The sequence below is a fragment of the Sarcophilus harrisii genome, chromosome 5 (genome assembly GCF_902635505.1).
Source record: "Sarcophilus harrisii chromosome 5, mSarHar1.11, whole genome shotgun sequence".
NCBI classification, from domain to species: Eukaryota; Metazoa; Chordata; class Mammalia; order Dasyuromorphia; family Dasyuridae; genus Sarcophilus; species Sarcophilus harrisii.
In genome coordinates, this window is record NC_045430.1 from 72,863,545 (window position 1) to 72,882,662 (window position 19,118).

Genomic DNA, 19,118 nt, shown 5'->3' on the forward strand with positions numbered 1-19,118 from the left:
TACCAATGTGAACTCAGAACTTGTTGAACATATGATCTCAAAGAATTCATGTCACCCTGGAGTGAGGTAACTATTTTCAAGTGCTTTTACAACTTTTGTCTGTTCAGTTATATTATCAATGAAGAAGAAATTGGGAAGAAAAATCTCTATGAATCTATATAGAATGAATTGAACCAAAATAAGAAAGACAATTTATATATTAACAACAAAATTATAAAAAATTTGAAAGACTCAAAAATTCTGAACCATGCCAAAAAAAAAAAAAAAAAAACTCCTCACTATCTGGGAGTACCGAAGAGGTCTCCCTCTTCCAGAGATGATTGATTTAAAATGCAGGAGACAAACATTTTTAGACATTGCCACTGTAGGAATTTTTGTATATTCCTTACAAGTGTTTTTTTGTTGTTATTGAAATTATTGTTGGGGCAGCTGGATGGCACAATGCATAGAGCACTGACCTTGGAGTCAGGAGGACCTGAGTTCAAATTTGGCCTCAGACATTTAGCATTCACTAGCTGTGTGACTTTGGCCAAGTCACTTAATCTCAACTGCCTCACCAAAAAAAAAATATATATATATATATATATTTTTATATAATTTATATATATATATATATATATTTAATGAGTAGAGACAACTTAAAAAAACATGGCTCTTACTAGTAAGAGTATCAAGTAGGAGGCCATCAGTTTGTTAAACAAGGATTTATGTAAAATGTTTATTATGTTCTAGGCACTGGTGCTAAGCATTAGGAATACCAAAAAAAATAAAAAAAAAACTTTTAAGGAGCTTTCCTCCTCATTGGGAGGCATGTAAACAGCTATATGGTATACTTATATTGTATTTAACTTATACTTTAACATATTTAACATGTATTGGTCAACCTGACATTGGGGGGAGGGGATGGGGGAAGGAGGGGAAAAATTGAACAAAAGGTTTGGCAATTTTCAATGCTATAAAATTACCCATGCATATAACTTCTAAATAAAAAGCTATAAGAAAAAAAAAAGAAAAAATAAAACTTCTTATGAGTTAAAAAAAACAGCTATACATAAACAAGATGGGTACAGGGTAAATTGGAGGTAATTGGAAGCAGGGAGCAGTATTGTAGAAATGTAAACTATAGTGTCAGCCATATCTCTTTTTGACCCATCTACTATACTGATGGAGACCTTTTATAATAAGAAGTCCTTTTCCCCTTTTCTCATCTAATGAACTACAACCTCTAACAGAGATACACACAGCTAAAACTAGAAATTAGATTTTCTGTCACTAAGTTTGGTGGACAGTTCTTGACACACACACTCCCCTCCCCCAATACAAATCCCTTTATATTTCTTATCACCTGATATTGCCATTACAGTAAATAATGCTCCAGAAAAGTTGCAAATTGTTATATATTTGAAAAGTATTTAAAGATGATTTTCCCAAACAGCTGTGAATTGATACTGACTCATCGGTAATCTCTTGTTCTGCTACCAGAACAAATTAAAGCAAACTCTTTCATCCAATGACACAGTCTTAACAATTCAGAATTTCTTTTGGATTTGGAAATGAATATTTAGGACCCAATGGTCCTAAATCATTGCATTGATTTTATTCTCAAAAGGAGGTTCCTGAAATGTTTTAAACAAGTACAGGCCTTCCTTATCCCTTCTTCCAGAACAAGAAGTTGATCTTTTACAGTTCTCTTTTTAGTTCAAAGGATAAAAAAAAGGTGAGCCTGCCTATAGACTAGGAATATCCTATAGTTATACTCCTATTATTTCTCTTCTTGAAGAGAGGCTGCTCATAGTGAAGTATAATTCAGCCTCATAGGTGGCAAAATACACATTCATCACACACATGGCTTCTTATCAACCAGCTAATCACATTTCTGCTGCTGTCAAGAGAAAAAGGATGAAATATTGAACTGTAAATATTTCCTAAGTTCTGCATTGTTATAAAGTATGAGCTCACCAGACTGAAGGCTAATAAAGAATGCTTTCAGTATGTGTCAGTGAGTTGTGTCCCAGACCTTGGGAACAAAATCTTGGATGAGAGGACTGTTACCCTTCAAGTACTATGCTTTTCTTAGACTATATAGACACCAGATCTAAGAATCTCCTTATGTATTTATAGCAGTTATGGGAAAACATGATGGTAGATGGTGGAATAAAAATTTAGAGGCATTTGTCCCCACATGTTCTTATATATGTACCTTATTAATTGTATAGTGCTACTAAGGGTCATTGGTCAACATGACTCATGGATAGCTCCTGCCCTCCATGATTCTTTAAGTATTTAACTTCAATGCTATCAGAGAGGAGAAAATTTAAATGAGAAAGCTATTCCTAGTATGTGTCTCTCTATACACAGCATATTGTGTGACAATAATGGGAAATTCTGGCATTAATTATGAGTGCTTCCATAATCTCTAAGATATCTAGGCTTCATTCAGTGTAATAAAACAAAAATACATTTTTTTGAAAACTTACACTTTCTGCCATTTTATTCTTAATCAAATTTAAGGTGTTATCAGAACCTATATAAAGGAAAGAGTACAAGACTACTAGTTAGATGGCCTTCCTTCCCAACAACAACAATAATAAATAGTTGTAGTAGGAGGAGTACACCAGTTTTCCAATAGACTAATACTATATTATGCAAGAGAGAGAGAGAGAGAGAAAGCGAGAGAGACAGAGACAGAGAGACAGAGACAGAGAGAGATCAAGACTGAGAAGAGAGAGACTGGTAGATAGATGAATAGATAGATGTATAAATTGATGGTAGGTGGGTAGATGTAGATAGATATAAGCATTTATTAAGTGTTACTATACATCAAGTACCATATTGAGCACTGGGAATACAAATATAAGCAAGTAAGACTGTTCCTTCCCTTAAGGTACTTACACTCCACTGGGGGAAGAAAATATGTGAAGTGGAATTAGCAAATGGGGAAGTGTGTACACATAGTTGGAGTGGGTCAGATATCTTTTGGGATAGAATCGAAGAAATCTGGCTGGGTTTTTATAGTTCAAATGATTTAATAAGGAAATTTTTTTAGTTGTAAAAATATTTATGAATTCAGTTAAATACATACATGGTGCTTTGCTAAATGCTGGAAGTATAATGAGCTCTACCTTCAAGGACCTTATCATCCAACAAGAAAGATAAAGCATATATACAAATAAATACAATTGATTGACAAAATGTGATTAAGTACAAAGGAAAAATTCAGAGAAAATGTTATGAGAAACATGTCATGAGAAGCATCATTTGAACTAGGGAGCTCAGAAAATATGGAGAAGATGCTATCTGAACTGAGTCTTAAAGAAAAGAATTTCAGCAAGCAGAAAAGTAGAGGGAGTCCATTCCAAACTTGAGAATAGTCTGTATAAGGATGCAGAAGCAAGAAAGGATAGGACCAGTTCAAGAAGTGACTATTCACCCAGTTTTGTTTTGGTTACCAAACTGAGGATTTTGTGTTTTAATTTTTAGGCAATGAGGGAGCCTCCAGAAATTTTTAAACAGAAGACATGAACAGACCTTTGCATAAGGAAAATTATTCTGATGATGGTATGAAGCATCATGGAATCATAGATTGAGAAGGGACCTAGAGGTCTTCTAGACCAATTTCTTCCTTTGCAAATGAAGAAACATACAAATAAATTAAGGGACTAACCCAAGGTCACTTAGCCGCAGGACATGTAGGCAGTCTCATAATTTGTAGTACTCAGGTCCTGTGATTCCAAGGTGTGTGTTCTTTCCATTAAGTCATGATACCTCAGGAGAATCAATTAGGAGTCTATTAAATGAGTTCATTCAAAGGACAGCAAGGAACCTGTATTAAGATGGTATCTGAGTAAGGAGAAAAGAAAGGATAAATAAGAAAATTTTCAACAATCAGCAGAACTTGACAAATGGTTAATTGAATATGGAGGATGATGAAGAGAAAAGAATTAAAGATGACTGAATTTTCAAACATGTCTATCTAAAAGAATGATGGTGCCATACACAGAAATGGGGAAAAAGAGAAGAAAATCAGGATTTGGGAAGAAACAAGTTCAGACTTGAATATGTTTAAGGATATTTGAGTATAGTTGAAAATGCAAGTTTATGGATCAAAAGTGAAATTGGCACTGAATATATTGATTTGAGAATCATCAACATAAGATTGATTATTGAAGCCATGGGAGTAGATGCAATTGTCAAGGAAAAGAATGTTGAGATTAAAGAGCTTCAAAGGGAGAGGCTTGGGGGACATTCCACTTTTAGAAGTTAAGGTTAAAAGACCATGTATAGACAGGAAGTGATCCAGGAATAGCATGGAAGCCATGGAAGGAAAAAGCATCAAGGGATGAGACAATGGTCAAAGATATATGTAAGATATTTTAAATTTTATCATTATCTTAATATTCTACACTAACCTACCAACATTAGTCCATATTGGTCAGTTTCTTTACACATTTTCACAATGCAGGCAGAGAGACAACCACAAAATACTACAAGGCCAAGATGAACCAGAAACTTGACTACATTAATTTCAAAATGTCCTTTCTTCAAAATTAGAATATAATTCCTTGCTTAAATTTTTAGGCCCTGGCCTCCAGGCTTCAGGATCCAATTTCAATGCATTTGAATGGAGAAATCCTAAACAAAGAAGTGGTTTGTCCCCAACAAGCAAGACACTGAATCAAGAAGTGGATCTGAGTGATTATGAATGGGAAAGACCAACAACTAGTGGGTAAGACTTTATGTGAAGATGTGTGTCTTCCAATAGTTTCCCCTGCTTGGTCATTCAGGACAAATCTGTGCTTTCTTTCTTCCCATGGTCTTGCTCTTCTTCAGAATTGCCCAAATTTCTTGGGCTTATTAAATATATATATATATATATATATATATATATATATATATATATATATATATATATATAATAAAATCGTAATACAATGTATAAGAGTGATATGGTCAATACTATAATGCTGAGCAAAGTACATAAAGCTATGGAATCAACTGTATGGTGCAATTTGATTTTAACAAACATTTTTTAAGTGCCTGTTCTATGCCAGGCAGTGTAATCAAGAATATGCAATTTTTCAGCAATTTAAGGCTTCTGAGAGTTGCCTGGGAACACAAAGGTTGACTTACCTAGGATCATACAGTCAATATACACCAGTGGTAGAATGGAGTTAAGAAAACCTGGGTTCATATCTTCATTTAAAGAATTTTTTTTCATCTAGAGTTCACTCTACCAATAAAATAACATGTACAATCCCAAAAGAAATTCAAAATACTCTCCTAGGAATCGTAATACATAAAGAAATATGAAACAATGCCTGCCCTCAGAAGGTTCATTCTACTGGAAGAAAATAATATATACAATAAACATTTGTAAACAAATTAATTTGAGGGTTAGAAGTAGAGTATAATAATGACTTGGGGATTAGGAAAAAAACCTCATGGAAGAACCATTGGAGCTGATCTTTGAAGGGAGCTAATAATTCTAAGAAGCAAATGCAAGGAGGAAGCACATTTTAGACATGGAAGGGATGTTCTATACTCCTATAAAGTTTGCCTAGAACAAAGAAAAATATAATAAATCACACCTAATGAGAACAGTAATAGGACTGATTCTCATTAGTGAATATTATTTCTGAAATTCAACTTCTCACTATATAATGTCTAGGAACCTTTGCTTCTCCCTTCCATTTTACTGAAAACTGAGTGAGACCACATTAGTAATTGCGAATTAGCAAAGACATATTCAAGATGGTGCTTTGGGCCAAGAAGTCCTTTTTCACTTTGGTGTTCCAAGAAAGCATGTTTTAAGGCAAATGAATTTTTTAAAAATCTGTTTTGATGGAGGGAAAAGTTGCAAGCCCATGGCTTCGTCCATTTGACCTCCTTTAGGAATTTTAGTAATTTTTCAGCATAACGTTGATCATTTCCCTCCCAGTAGGAACAATGTGATTAGTTGAAAATCAATAGCCTCAGTTTTCTTTTGTTGTAGAGTCATTTCACTCATGTCCAACTTTTCATGACCCCATTTGGGGTTTTCCCAGCAAAAATACTGGGATGATTTGTCATATTCTTCTCCAACTTATTTTACAAATAAGTAAGCAAATAGAATTAAGTGACTTGCCTAGGATCACACTAGTAGTAGAATTCTAAGGCTGCATTTGAACTCAGATCTTCCTGACTACTGTCTTGACACTATCCACTGTACCACCTAGGTGACTTCAGTTTCTTTTGTACTGTTTCTTTAATTCGATAGCCAGGCTCATTGGTAAATGTTACTGGGCAGAATCACAAGATCATACATAGATCTAGAACTAGAATTAGTCATCTAGTACAACTTCCTCATTTGACAGTTGAGACTGAAGTCCAGAAAGAAAAGGGGAGATCACTTGAGCAGGATTACAGATAGGAAATGGCTTATCTAAGATTTGAACTCAGGATCTGAATCCAAATGCAGCCCTCTGTCCATAGTACCATGCTGACCCACTGCCAAAGGATCTTGATTTCAACAAATGATCAGTATTTGTACCAGTGTAAATTCCTAAAATTGAAGGTCTGTCCCCTATCCAACACACAAATACACACACACACACACACACACACACACACACACACACACACAACTTCCCAGCTATCTCTCTGGTCCTTTTCCCACATTTCTACACTAATTTCTCTGTTTCCATCAGTGATAAACATATGTTGTTAGAATTTTGATTCAGGGACAAAGACATTGTCAACTTAGATGGCTGAGTCTAACCAAGCTCTTGTGTGTTCACAGCTTTCCAGGAACCCACAACAATGTTGATGGGGAACAGGAAGAGAATTTCTGGTCTCAGGCGCTGGAGGACTTAGAAACCTGTGGACAGTCAGGAATCCTAAGAGAGCTCGAGGTAGTACCAACCTTGCCTATCACTGATTCCAGCCAACTTTCATTTTTTTGGTCCTTCTTACCTTTATCAGTTTGCATTGTCACTCCAGCTCATTTAAAAGCTTTAACCCCTCTCCACAGGAGAAAGCGGACAGGCGTCTGTGTTTGAGAAACATGACTCTCTTGGTACCTACCCTTTATGTTAATATTTTTTGCTTGTGAAGCTGCCTTCCTTGCCCCCTGCCCTCCAGAAAGCAATTTGATTTTTTTTTAATGCTGCTGAAATGATTTATTCTCCCATTTCCACCCTCAAGGCTTTCTGACTTGTAGCTTCTGCCATCCTGCGCTGCTAATCCCAACTGCACATGCAGCATTTCCCACCAGATTGCTAACAAAAACCAAAAACCAAAAATCCAAACCTGGTTTCACAGCTGCCGTGCATCCCATTCTGTTAAGCTGGTTTAGAAGAGTTCCTTGGCATGATAGCATTTGTATCTGGTATAGAAACTAATTCGGTCATTAAGAGGAACATAAGAGGAAATTTTTGCTTGCTTTTTGTACTTAAAATAGGTAATGTGGCAGCTGGTGAATGAGCACAGCTGACAATTTTTTTTAAGCAGCCAAAATAATCACATAATGCCTTGCTGTTAATTGCAAATCCTGATTCTTTGCTTGCTTTATTTAGTGTAAATTTGAGGGGGAGTGAGATGGTGTGTAATAATTGAATCCATCTTTTACTAGTACCTTCCCAGAGTGTTTCTTTAATCAAAGCAATTAATATTCCAGCAGCATTCACACTTTGGAGTGAGACGTCCTAGACTATTCCTTTTATGTTCTTTTAAATTTTGTGGGACTACAAAAAGTGGCAGGATGTCATTTTCATTCTGACGTCACTTAGAGTCCCTCAGCAATTGTAAGGAATGTGAATGGCGTAATTGGGGAGAAACTTCCCTTGGTGCTAAGGTGATGTTGTGCCCCATGTCCCTGTATTACGTTGCTTCTATCTTGCATGGATGGACCTTTGATGTGATTCTAATATTGTGTGTATTTGCAAGTAGGGTTGTCGAGAGCAATTATGAATTTGGATTTATAAACTCTGTCGTTTCATATGGCATGATCTCACAAGCTAATGTCTCAGTTTCTGTTGTTCAGAGCCCAGTTCAAGGAAAGGGAAGTGGATGACAACATTGGAATTCAAGCAAATTGAGATTAGAAGAGTCTCTCTTTGTGGATTTTAAAATTTCACACATGGCAGAACTCAAAACTATCTAACGGTTGGTTCATAGGAACATTTACCATCTTTCTTACATATTGAATGCAAATTAATTTGGTTTTGTTACCTTCAAAAACCAGCCTTGGCATTGTCTTTTACAAGAATGCTTTGGTTCAGATAACCTTTCCATTCTTTATTAGGATGCTTTCTGGTCTTGAGTAAGACTACAAAGAATAATAGACCCTTCTCCAGTAAACCCTTTTCCAATCTGTAGAAGCTGTTAGTGCCATGGGAGTGCATTTTCAAAGAGTTATTGTTCTCTCATGAAAGGATACTTTAGGATAGATGGTTGCAGGAGGAACCAAGATGCTGAAGCCAATAGGGATGCTTTGATACTGCTTTAGTTATTTGGGTCCCTTGGAGATGGAAATACAAAAATTAAATTAGATGTGTAGAGCAACCATGTGATATAGTAACTCTGGAATCAGAAAAACCTCACGTTTGGATCCTTCTCCTGATACTTTTTTGCTATGTGATCTAGGACCAGTAAATTCTCAGTGCCTTGGGCCATCCTCAAAAACTGTAAGTTATAAAGGTGAAGCTAATTAGTAAGAAAAGTTTCCTCACTGAGAATTTCCCCATACCAGTAAATAATAAATTCATCCACATACCCAATATATAGTCAATAGTCAGTGAATCAATAAACATTTATTAGGTTACTATTATGTGTATTATACCAAATACTGAATATAGAGTGAATAGAGGCTAAAGTTCACAACAACAAAAACTAGTAGAAAATTCATAAATTGGAGTTTTGTTTTACAGTTTTATAAGCAAGAAGAAATAAAGGTATGATCCAGTGCATTGGTTAAAATATTCATGTGAAAACTATGGACAAAACTAGTATACCAGTTGTGAAATTCCTATACATATCCTCATATACACACAATAATTATTAACAATGACTGTTATTTATATTGTTTTAAGATTTTTAAAAAGCTTAATTCAAAATTTTAATACATTATATTTTATATACCTTTAACTTCTAATATATTATTTAATTTATATATTTATTTAATACATAATTTAGTATAAATTCATTAATATATTAACATATTACATATTTTGTATTGACTATATAGTTAATTTTATATATACAAATATATCTTTAATCATTTTTATAATTATGAAGGCAGGAAATCTTAATTCAGTCAAATGATTAGCAAAAAATAAACAGCATAAACTAGGAGCTAATTAGCATGTTTGCTTTCATTCTGTTTCTTTTTAACCTCTTATACTTTCACATAACCTATAAGAAAAGCCTGAATTTTGTCATTTCATTAACTATAAACTTTTGGAAACTAATTTAGAGATTATCCCAATCTCCTTCTTTATGTAATAAGTGAGAAAATTAATACCCAGAGAGATAGTGATTTAGCCAAGTTTACAGTCAGATGAGTGAAAACTAAAACCCTTTATCTCTTAACCCCCAGTCCAGAGTTCTTTTCCATTTAATGGCATCTCAGAAAAAACAAACAAAATCACTTGTGTGTATGTGTGATATGATGTATTTTGTGCAAAGCAAAACTTTACTGAAATACATAGGAAATATATATAAGCAGTGCTGGATAATGATACAAGAGCATACATAATTGTAGCTGGACAGTAACAATAGAAATATTAGGATCAGTGACACTATGTACTTTTATTCTTGTTTTTGCATACATACTATGTATATTTATTCTTATCTTTGTATTTTCTCACATTCTTATAATTCACTTTAAACAAAATCAAAATGTGGAGACAAGAATGGGAACTTCACTTGTCAAACATTCTCTCTCCCTCCTAACTTTCTTCCCACAAACCTTGCTTAAATGTACCCCAGGAGAGATAAAGTGATTAAGTTTTTGGATATTTCAGGATTTCCTGCTACCTAATGGAAATGTAAATAGGGAGCAGAGATGTCAGCAAAGGAAGAACTAAAGATGACAGATTTAAGTGATCTTGGTAAATTGATATATGAACATATAGAAGCACAGTAGATAGAACTCTGGATCTAGAATCAGGAAGTCCCACATAAATAAGGATTCATATTAACTTCAAAACTGTGTGACCCTAGGCAATTCAGTTACTATCTGGTTTGTCTCATTTTCTTAAACTGAAAAGAGGTTATAATAGCACTATCTCAAAGTCACCAAATTATGTCACAGCAAGAGACTACAGATGATATTTTTTTCTTGTTTTAATTATATATATATATATATATATAATTTTATATCCATATATATATATATATATATATATATATGGAAAGAGAGGGGGGGGGGGGGGGGGGGGAGGGAGGGAAGGAGGGAGGGAGGGAGGGAGAGAGAGAGAGAGAGAGAGAGAGAGAGAGAGAGAGAGAGAGAGAGAGAGAGAGAAATCTGACTCTCTTTCCTTTCCCTCCCCACCCCAGTTAGTTGAGAAAGGGGAGGAGGTATGGAACTTGCTACCAATATGTATGCATAGTCAGATGAAATAAATTCCCACATTACTCATGTCCAAAAAATTGTCTCAATCTGTGCCCTTAAGTCCAAATAGATGATTTTTCTTGCACCTCTCTTAACCCTGGTTCTCCACAGAGAACCATAAAATTAAACAATTGAGAAGCATCCATTCTCCTCAAAAAGCCTGTGGTATTTTGTTTGTTGGTTTGTTTTGCCAAGATAATAAAACTTAACCATTTAACAGAACTCGGGGGCTGGGGAAAAGTGACACAGGTAAGCATGAGAGAAGGGTCTTTTTCCTCTTTGTAGCATGAATCAGATTCTGTGGAACAGGGCTTGATTCTGGAGGCCACATGAACAAAGAACAAGGGCCATTTCTGAGCAAGAACTCCTTCATCTGTTACTAGACATTCATTCACTAGAAGGCTGCCTATGTGAATTCTTTTTGTTAGTTCCAATTCCACAGAAAGATAATCCTGCTGCATTCTAAATGAGGCTTTCTTAAATGTCAGAGTCTGCAGGAAGCCAATGCTTAGAGCATTGTGCAGTTCCAGTTTCCAAACTGCTCTAAGTACACCCCCCCCCAACAATGCAGGCACCAATTTGACATTTTCATTGGGCATTACAAATATAACTTACAAACCAGTTTCTGAAGAGTTTTACAGCTCATACCTGGAGCACTCGTACATCCATTCTCTAGTCTTTGACTGTGCACTGAAGTGACTGTATTTTGATTGGGGTAAAAGAGAAATATGCTTGTGAATAAGCAATAAAGCCGCTTCATTAGTTCAAGGGTATAATTTCCCCCTCCCTCCTTAAAACTGTCAATGCCACAGGCAACAATCATGCTGGGGAGCACGCTGAGCTTGAATCACGAGGCGTCTGCACCATCCCGCAGCCAATTAGGACGTCAGGCCAGTTTCCAGGAACGGAGCACATCCCGGAGCCACTATAGCCCAGCAACTCGAAGCAACACCCTGCCCATCGACATGGGTAGGAAGTCTCTCCCCACGAGAAAAATCAAGCAAGAAATCAAAGAGATCATGTCCCCAACTCCTGTAGAACTGCACAAGGTAAAACACAAAAACAAAACTAAAAACACTTAGTCTTGTATTTTATTATAAGTTGGCATTCAAGGACCTGATTTGGTATATTTCCCCAACAGTGTGCTTTTGTCGAGTAAAGCAAGGAAATGCAGTAGTTTGTGATTTAAAGCGTGAGCTTGAAAATAAATCCTCAAATCCATGCTCTGTATCAAAGTTGACCTTTTGGTCTTTTCAACCTAAAATAGAGTGATAACCAACTGAATTCCTGTGCCTTTCACTGCCTTTGTGACCCTGGGCACTTCTGGCCCTGATTTCTTTATCTGTAAAGGGAAGGGCTTGGTTTAGTTGGCTTGTCATCCTTCCAGCTAAAAATCTCTGGTCCTTCACCTTAATTAAGTAATAAGATTGTCCAAATCCATAAGGCCACTCATTGAAGTTTATGTTATGACTTCTGTGTTTTATGGCACCTTTGAGAACTTTGATAATCTTCTAAACTTCTAAAGTATCAGCTGCGTGCAAGGGCCTATACTGGGTGCTAGAGAATAAAACTCTTGCCCTCAAGATGCTTACAGTCAGCTGGGATGATACTACATATAAACACACACCTTCACATTTCATATAGGTAAGTAACACATGTGCATATCAACATGAAGCATAAGTAGGAAAAGTCTTAAGCTTTGTTTGGATTGCATGCTATTCTGGATGCATTTGATTGTGCTGGGGAATACTGCCTAACCACTTTGAATCCATTGAGGAGACCATAACTTGTCCTTTTACTGTAATAACAGAAGGAGAGCAGGGAACAACATCGCTTCAAGACCTTTTTGGTGATAGTCTAGACCAGGGGTCCTCAAACTACGGCCTGCAGCCAGATGCGGCAGCTAAGGACAATTATCCCCCTTACCCAGAATATGAAGTTTCTTGATTTAAAGGCCCACAAAACAAAGTTTTTGTTTTTACTATAGTCCAGCCCTCCAACAGTCTGAGGGACAGTGAACTGGCCCCCTGTTTAAAACGTTTGAGGACCCCTGGGATCTTTATTTGCTGTTCGTTTTGGGGGAAGCCAGTTTAAGTTGAATAACATAAGAGGTATATTGGAAAGAATTCTGCCAACCCTGGTCAAGCCATCTTGTCTACACAGTTTTTTTTTAAATGAGGAGTTTGAATTTGATAATTCTTTGAAGTCTGTCCTTCATGTTAAATCTGAAATTTGAAAAGATTGAATTCTTCTTTTCCTTATTCAAAAACCTAAGTTTTTGTCTAATTGTAATATTTTGTGTAGTCTTAAGAGGATAAAGAAGCAGCATGGGATGGGGGCAGAGGAAAATATGGGTTCAGATCCTGCTTCTGACATGTAGTGTTTGTGTGACTCTAGGTAAATCCTTTAATTTCTCAGTTCTCTAGGCAACTCTCCAAGATTATAAGTTTAGAGAAGATGCCAATCTGCACTGGTTGGTCAGTAAGCACTTGTTAAGCACCTCCTATGTGCCAGGCTTTGGGCTAAGCACCAGGGATACAAATCTCTTCTCAAGGATCTTACAGGTTAATTGGGGAGAGACCATAAAAACTACATGCCAACAGAATATGTACAGATAAATAAGAGAAGGAAGGCATCAGCATAAAGAGGAATGGAGAAAAAGAAAGGCTTCCTGTAAGTGAAATTTCAGCTGGAATTTGAAAGAAGCCAGAATATGGAGATGAGAAGGAAGAAAATTCTAGGTATGAGAGTCAGCCAATGTCATTGATGTGCAGAATAAATGGGGATGAGAGGTGGGGAGGGAAAAAGTGTACAAAGTTTGTAAAGGTATGAGGGGACCATGTTATGAAGGGTTCTGAATGCCAAACAGAAGATCTTATAATTGCTCCTGGAGGTGACAGGGAGCGAGGGATTAAGAAATGCTCAGATCTATGTTTTAGAAAAATTAATTGAATAGATGACTGAGAAGAAGGTGGAGTGAAAGAAGACTTGAGACTGGGAGACCGACCAGCCAGTTGTTGCAATAATCTCAAGTGTAAGGTGATAAGGGCTTACACAAGGATAGTAACAGTGACAAAGAAGAAAAGAGGGGTATGTAAAAAGGTGGAAATCTCATCCAAATTATTGGATTTCGGGGCAGAACCAAGATGATGAGAGTAGATGGGGCTTTGTCTGAGTCCTCCCCAGCTTCCCTAGAATCAACACTAGATCCTCTGAATGGATTTTGGAGTGACAGACCCCACAAATATTTGGAGTGTAATAATTTTCCAGCTTAAGGTATCTTGGAAAGACTTCAGGAAAGATGTGTCTCAATTGGTCAGGGGGAAACATACCCCCAGCACAGTATGGCACAGGGAAGGCTGGTGTGGTCAATCTAGTGAGAGACTCTTAGCCAAAATACAGCAGTGTTAGCTATTCTGACATGGTTCAAAAGGCCAATGGATCAGCAGACCAGCTATGAGACCACCAACAAAATTACAGAAGTCAAATTATAAACCTCTGAACCCCAGCATAAGAAGCAGGACTTGGTCAGATTCACCCAGCACAGTAGGGAAGCCTATAGGATCAACAGACTCCAGCTCAATCAGTGAGAAACCCCTGTTGCCCTGGAGAGGAAGCTCAAGACAATTTCCCCTGTGCCCTAGGAACAGACCTCAACCCTTAAAAATGAGCAAAAAAGCAAAAAGAGCTCTGACCATAGAGAGCTACTATAACAGGGAAGATAAGAACACAAACCCAGAAGAGGACAGCAAAATGCCTTCAGGTAAAGCTTCAAAAATGAAACTTGTCTTCAGCTCAAAAGACTTTTCTTGGAAGAGTTCAAAAAGGATCTTAAAAGAGAGATAGAAGAAAATGGGGAAAAGAAATGAGAGCTATAATACTTTGGGGGGGGGGGAAAGCCAACAGTTTGACTGAAGAAAAAAACTCCTCAAAAAATAAATTTGGTGAAATGGAAAAAGAAAACAATTCCTTAAAAAATAGAATTGGCAAAATAGGGGAAACAATCCATTGAACAAAACAACCCATTTGGAACAACCAAGAATCAACTACCCAGCAAAATTAAGCATTATCTTTCAGGGGACATTCAGTGAAGTAGGGGATTTTCATTCATTTTGATGAAAAGACCAGAGCTAAACAGAAAATCTGATCTCCAGATACAAGACTCAAGAGAAGCATAAAAAGATAAATGAAAGAAAAAAACAACTAAGTTTTTTAAAGATTAAAATGTTTACATCCCTACATGGGAAGATGATACATGTGTAACTCTTAAGAACTATGTATCTTTGTCAGGGCAGTTAAAAGGGGTATATTTAGGGTACATAAAAGGGGTATAAGTTGATATGAAAAAATTAAGGATACAAAAGGGATTGTACAAAGAAAAAAAGAGGAGTTAAATAGGGTAAATAATATAACATGAAGAGGCATAAAAGTCCCATTACAGTTGAAGGAAAGAAAGGAGAGGGATTAGCATTGTTTGAACCTTAATCTCATCAGATTTGACTCAAAGAGGAAATAATATACATATTTAGTTTGGTATAGAAACTTGGCTCATCTTATAGGGAAGTAGGAGGAGAAAGAAAAAGAGGAGGCTAATAAAAGGGAGAAGGGATAGGAAGGAGGAGGGCTATTAAAAGGGGAGGGCAGATTGAGGAGCTTGGTGGTCAGAAGCAAAACACTGGTGAGAAAGAAAAGGCTAAAAGAAGAGAGAAAAGAAAACTTGGGGAAAATAGGATGGCAGGAAATACAGAGTTAGTAATTTTAACTGTGAATATGAATGGGATAAACTCTCCCATAAAACAAGCAGAAAGCAGACTGGATTAAAAGCCAGAATTCTTCAATATATTGTTTACAAGAAATACATTGAAGCCAATATATATACAGAGTAAAGGTAAAAGACTGGAGCAGAATATACTGTGCTTCAGCTGAAGTAATAAACGCAAGGGTAGTAATCTCAGATCAAACAAAAGCAAAAATAGATCTAATTTAAAGACATCAGGAAGGAAATTACATGTTGCTAAAAGATACCATAGATAACAAAGTAATATCAATACTAAACATGTATGTACCAAGTGCATCCAGATTCCTAGAGGAGAAGTCAAGTGAATTACAAGAAGAAATTGACAGCAAAATTATACTAGTGGGGGATCTCAACCTTCCTCTATCAGAACTAGATAAATGTAACCACAAAATAAACAAAAAGGAAATTAAGGAGGTGAATAGATATTTGGAGAAATTAGAATGGGTATAGAAAGGAATATACCTTTTTCTCAGTAGTATATGGCACCTACACAAAATTTTATTATGTATTAGGGAATAAAACTCTCACAATCAATTGGAGAAAGGCAAAAATAGTAAATGCATCCTTTTCAGATCATGCATGATGCAATAAAAATTATATTCAATAAAAGGTCAGGGGAAAATACACTGAAAATCAAATAAAAACTAATTAATCTAATTCTAAAGAATGAGAGAGTAAAACAATAAATCATAGAAACAATCAGTAATTTCATCCAAGAGAACGACAACAATGAGACAACATATCAAAACTTATGGGATGCAACCAAAGCAGTTCTTAAGGGAAATTTTATATTTCTAAATTCTTACATGAACATAGAGAAAGAGAAGATCAATGAACTCAGCATGCAACTAAAAAGTGTTAGGAAAAAGAACAAATTTGAAAAGCCCAATTAAGTACCGAATTAGAAATTCTGAAAATCAAAGGAGAAATTGATAATGTTAAAAGTAAGAAAATTGTTGAACTAATAAACAAAACTAAGAATTGGTTTATTTTTTTTAAATGGATAAACCCATTGGTTAATTTAATTAGGAAAAGGGAATTTGATTAGGAAAAGAAAACCAAATTACCAGTACCAGAAATGAAAAGGTTGAATTTACCACAATGAAGAGGAAATGAAAGCAATAATTAGGAGCAATTTTGCCTAATTGTATGACATTAATCTGATAATCTACGTGAAATGGATGAATATATACAAAAATATAGATTGTCTGGATTAACAGATGAGGAAATAAATTACTTTAAAAGTCCTATTTTAGAAAAAAGAAATTGAACAAGTCATTAATAAACTTCCTCTGAAAAAAATCTCCAGGACTGGATGGATTTTCAAGTGAATTCTACCAAACATTTAAAGAACAACTAATTCCAATACTATATAAACTATCTGGAAAAGTAGGAGGGAAAGGAGTCCTTTCAAATATCTTTTATGACACAGATACAATACCGATACCTAAATCAGAAAGGCAAAAACAACAACAAAAAAATTTATAGACCAATTCCCTTAATGAATATTGATATAAAAATCTTAAATAAAATATTAGCAAAGAGAGTACAGCAATTTATCATCAATAATACACTATGACCAAGTGGCAATTATACCAGAAATGAAGGACTGGTTCAATATCAGGAAAAGTATCATTATAATTGACCATATCAATAACCAAATTAATAGAAATCATATTATTATTTCGTTAGATGCAGAAAAAGCATTTGACAAATGACTGCATTTGGGAAATAAAAGAATGAAAAGTAGAAAGTACCATATAGATTGTAAGTATGGGTGGTTGAGATGGCAATACCTTTGACAATAATAACAGTTTATATGACAGTTCAGAAGTAGAAGTGGTTTGAGAGGAAAAGATGTTTGGTTCAGTTTTGGACATACTAAGATATTTAAGATCCAGTTTGAAATGTCTAATAGGCAGCTGGAGACACAAGTCTGAAGGTTAGGAAAGAGATTAGGGCTGGATAAATAGATCTGAGAATCATCACCATAGAAATGATAAATGAAATGATGAGAGCAGATGGCATCACCAAGTGAAATAGAGGGAGGGAGAGGGCCCAGGAAAGAGTACTGAGGCACATGCATGATTATCAGTTGTGACCTGAATGAAGATTCATCAAATGAGACCATTTGAAGAACCATTCAGATAGAAGGAGAAACATCATAGCTAGATTTTTTTGGTATTGTTTAGTATCATAGAAACCTAAAGAGAAGAAGATAGTAAGGGAAAGAGGGTGATTGATAGTGTCAGAGGCTACAGAAAAGTCAAAGAGGATGAGGACTGAGAAAAGCTCATTAGTTTGACAATTAAGAGATGATTAGTAACTGGAGAGAGCAGTTAATGACTTAATTTTTTTTTTCAAATGGAAATTAATGATGAGGTCAAAAGCCAGACTATGGAGTTGAAAAGAAGACAATGAGAGAGAAAGAAATGGAGGCGGGTATTGCAGATGACCTTTTCAAGGACGAAGGTCCAATCAGGAGGAGAGAGATGAAATAATAGCTTGTAAGAACAGACTGATAAAGTGGGAGTAGGGGGTTTGAGGATGGAGGAGATTTGGGCTTATTTCTAGGAAGTTAAAGATAATCGAGAGTGTAGGAAGGATGGAGAAAGCAGTCCCAGCAGATGAGATGGAACGGAGTTACCTGTACATATAGAGCTGTTTGCCTTGGTAAGAAGAGGTACCTCTTCATATAAGATGAGTGAAGGAGGAGCTAGTGGCAGATGCTATCTGGGTGGTAAGGAGGAGGACCGAAGAAGAGGAAACTCTTAGCAATTGATTTTTTTGTGTTTTTCTTTTAGTAAAATATGAGACAAGATTCTCAACTGAGAGGATTGGGGGGGAGGAAGAGCCATGGGAGATTTGAAAAGGGATGAAAATTTTGAAAGAGCCACTATGATGAGTGAATTAATTAGGGAGGTGTAAAAGATTGCTTTGCCATACCGAAAACCTAGTTGAGATTATGTAACATATATCACATATGTAGTGGACACATATATTTGTGATTTTCTCCGGTTTCATTCAGGAAGAAAGGCAGAAGAGTGGCAGTAATCTGCATCTAAAAGTCTTAGGCAGGGCAAGATCAGAAATACAATAAGGGAGCAAAGGATTCAAGAAAAAAGAAAAATGTAGAAATGAATTGATTTACTGAGAGGTCAATAAAAGGGGAGGGAGTTGAGTGTAATTACCGCAGGATGGCTGTCATAGGAAAGAATTTAGGTATCAAAGAACTGAAGTTCACATAGCCTTTCTTGATAGAGAGACTTTCCTCACCTGGGAGTTCCTTACATCAGTGAAATTACAGGTTCACAATGCCCACTGCTTAGAACAGGAATCCATTACCTTTTTAGTCTCATGAACCCCTTTGGCATCTGAAGCTTCTGATCACCTTTTGAGAATACTATCTTTAAAAGCACAAAATAAAATACATAGGATTACAAATTCACACATCTCAGGTTACAGATCCTTTGCTTTAAAGGGAATGTATAATTCCTCTCTATAGATAATGCTTTTATTTAGGGGTGGGAGGTTGGGTACTTAAATTTAGTACAATCAGTAACAATCCCACTCCTTTTTTCTTTTCCTAGGAACTGAAAGTCAAGACCTTCTTCTACAGTATAGTCCTCTAATAGGCCGGAGATTAGTATTCAGTTTATTGAGGATTAGGTTTAGAATAGCCAATAAGTAGCAGCAAAAAAGCAGCCTTTTTCAGCTTTGCTCTCTCTG

At 35.9% G+C, this 19,118-nt stretch overlaps 1 protein-coding gene across 6 annotated transcripts in view; it reads left to right on the forward strand.

Moving 5' to 3' along the window:
* The window catches only part of GRIP1 (glutamate receptor interacting protein 1), a 773,529-nt gene that overhangs the window by 731,085 nt on the left and 23,326 nt on the right, over window positions 1-19,118 (forward strand). For 4 of the 6 annotated variants that reach the window (XM_031938371.1, XM_031938365.1, XM_031938369.1 and 1 more), the window contains 4 exons: window positions 4,579-4,726; window positions 6,779-6,890; window positions 7,010-7,054; window positions 11,404-11,640. In XM_031938371.1, coding sequence (XP_031794231.1) covers window positions 4,579-4,726; window positions 6,779-6,890; window positions 7,010-7,054; window positions 11,404-11,640 — 542 coding nt within the window. The remainder of the gene's footprint in view (window positions 1-4,578; window positions 4,727-6,778; window positions 6,891-7,009; window positions 7,055-11,403; window positions 11,641-19,118) is intronic. The other 2 variants (XM_031938368.1, XM_031938370.1) reach the window with 1 other exon arrangement.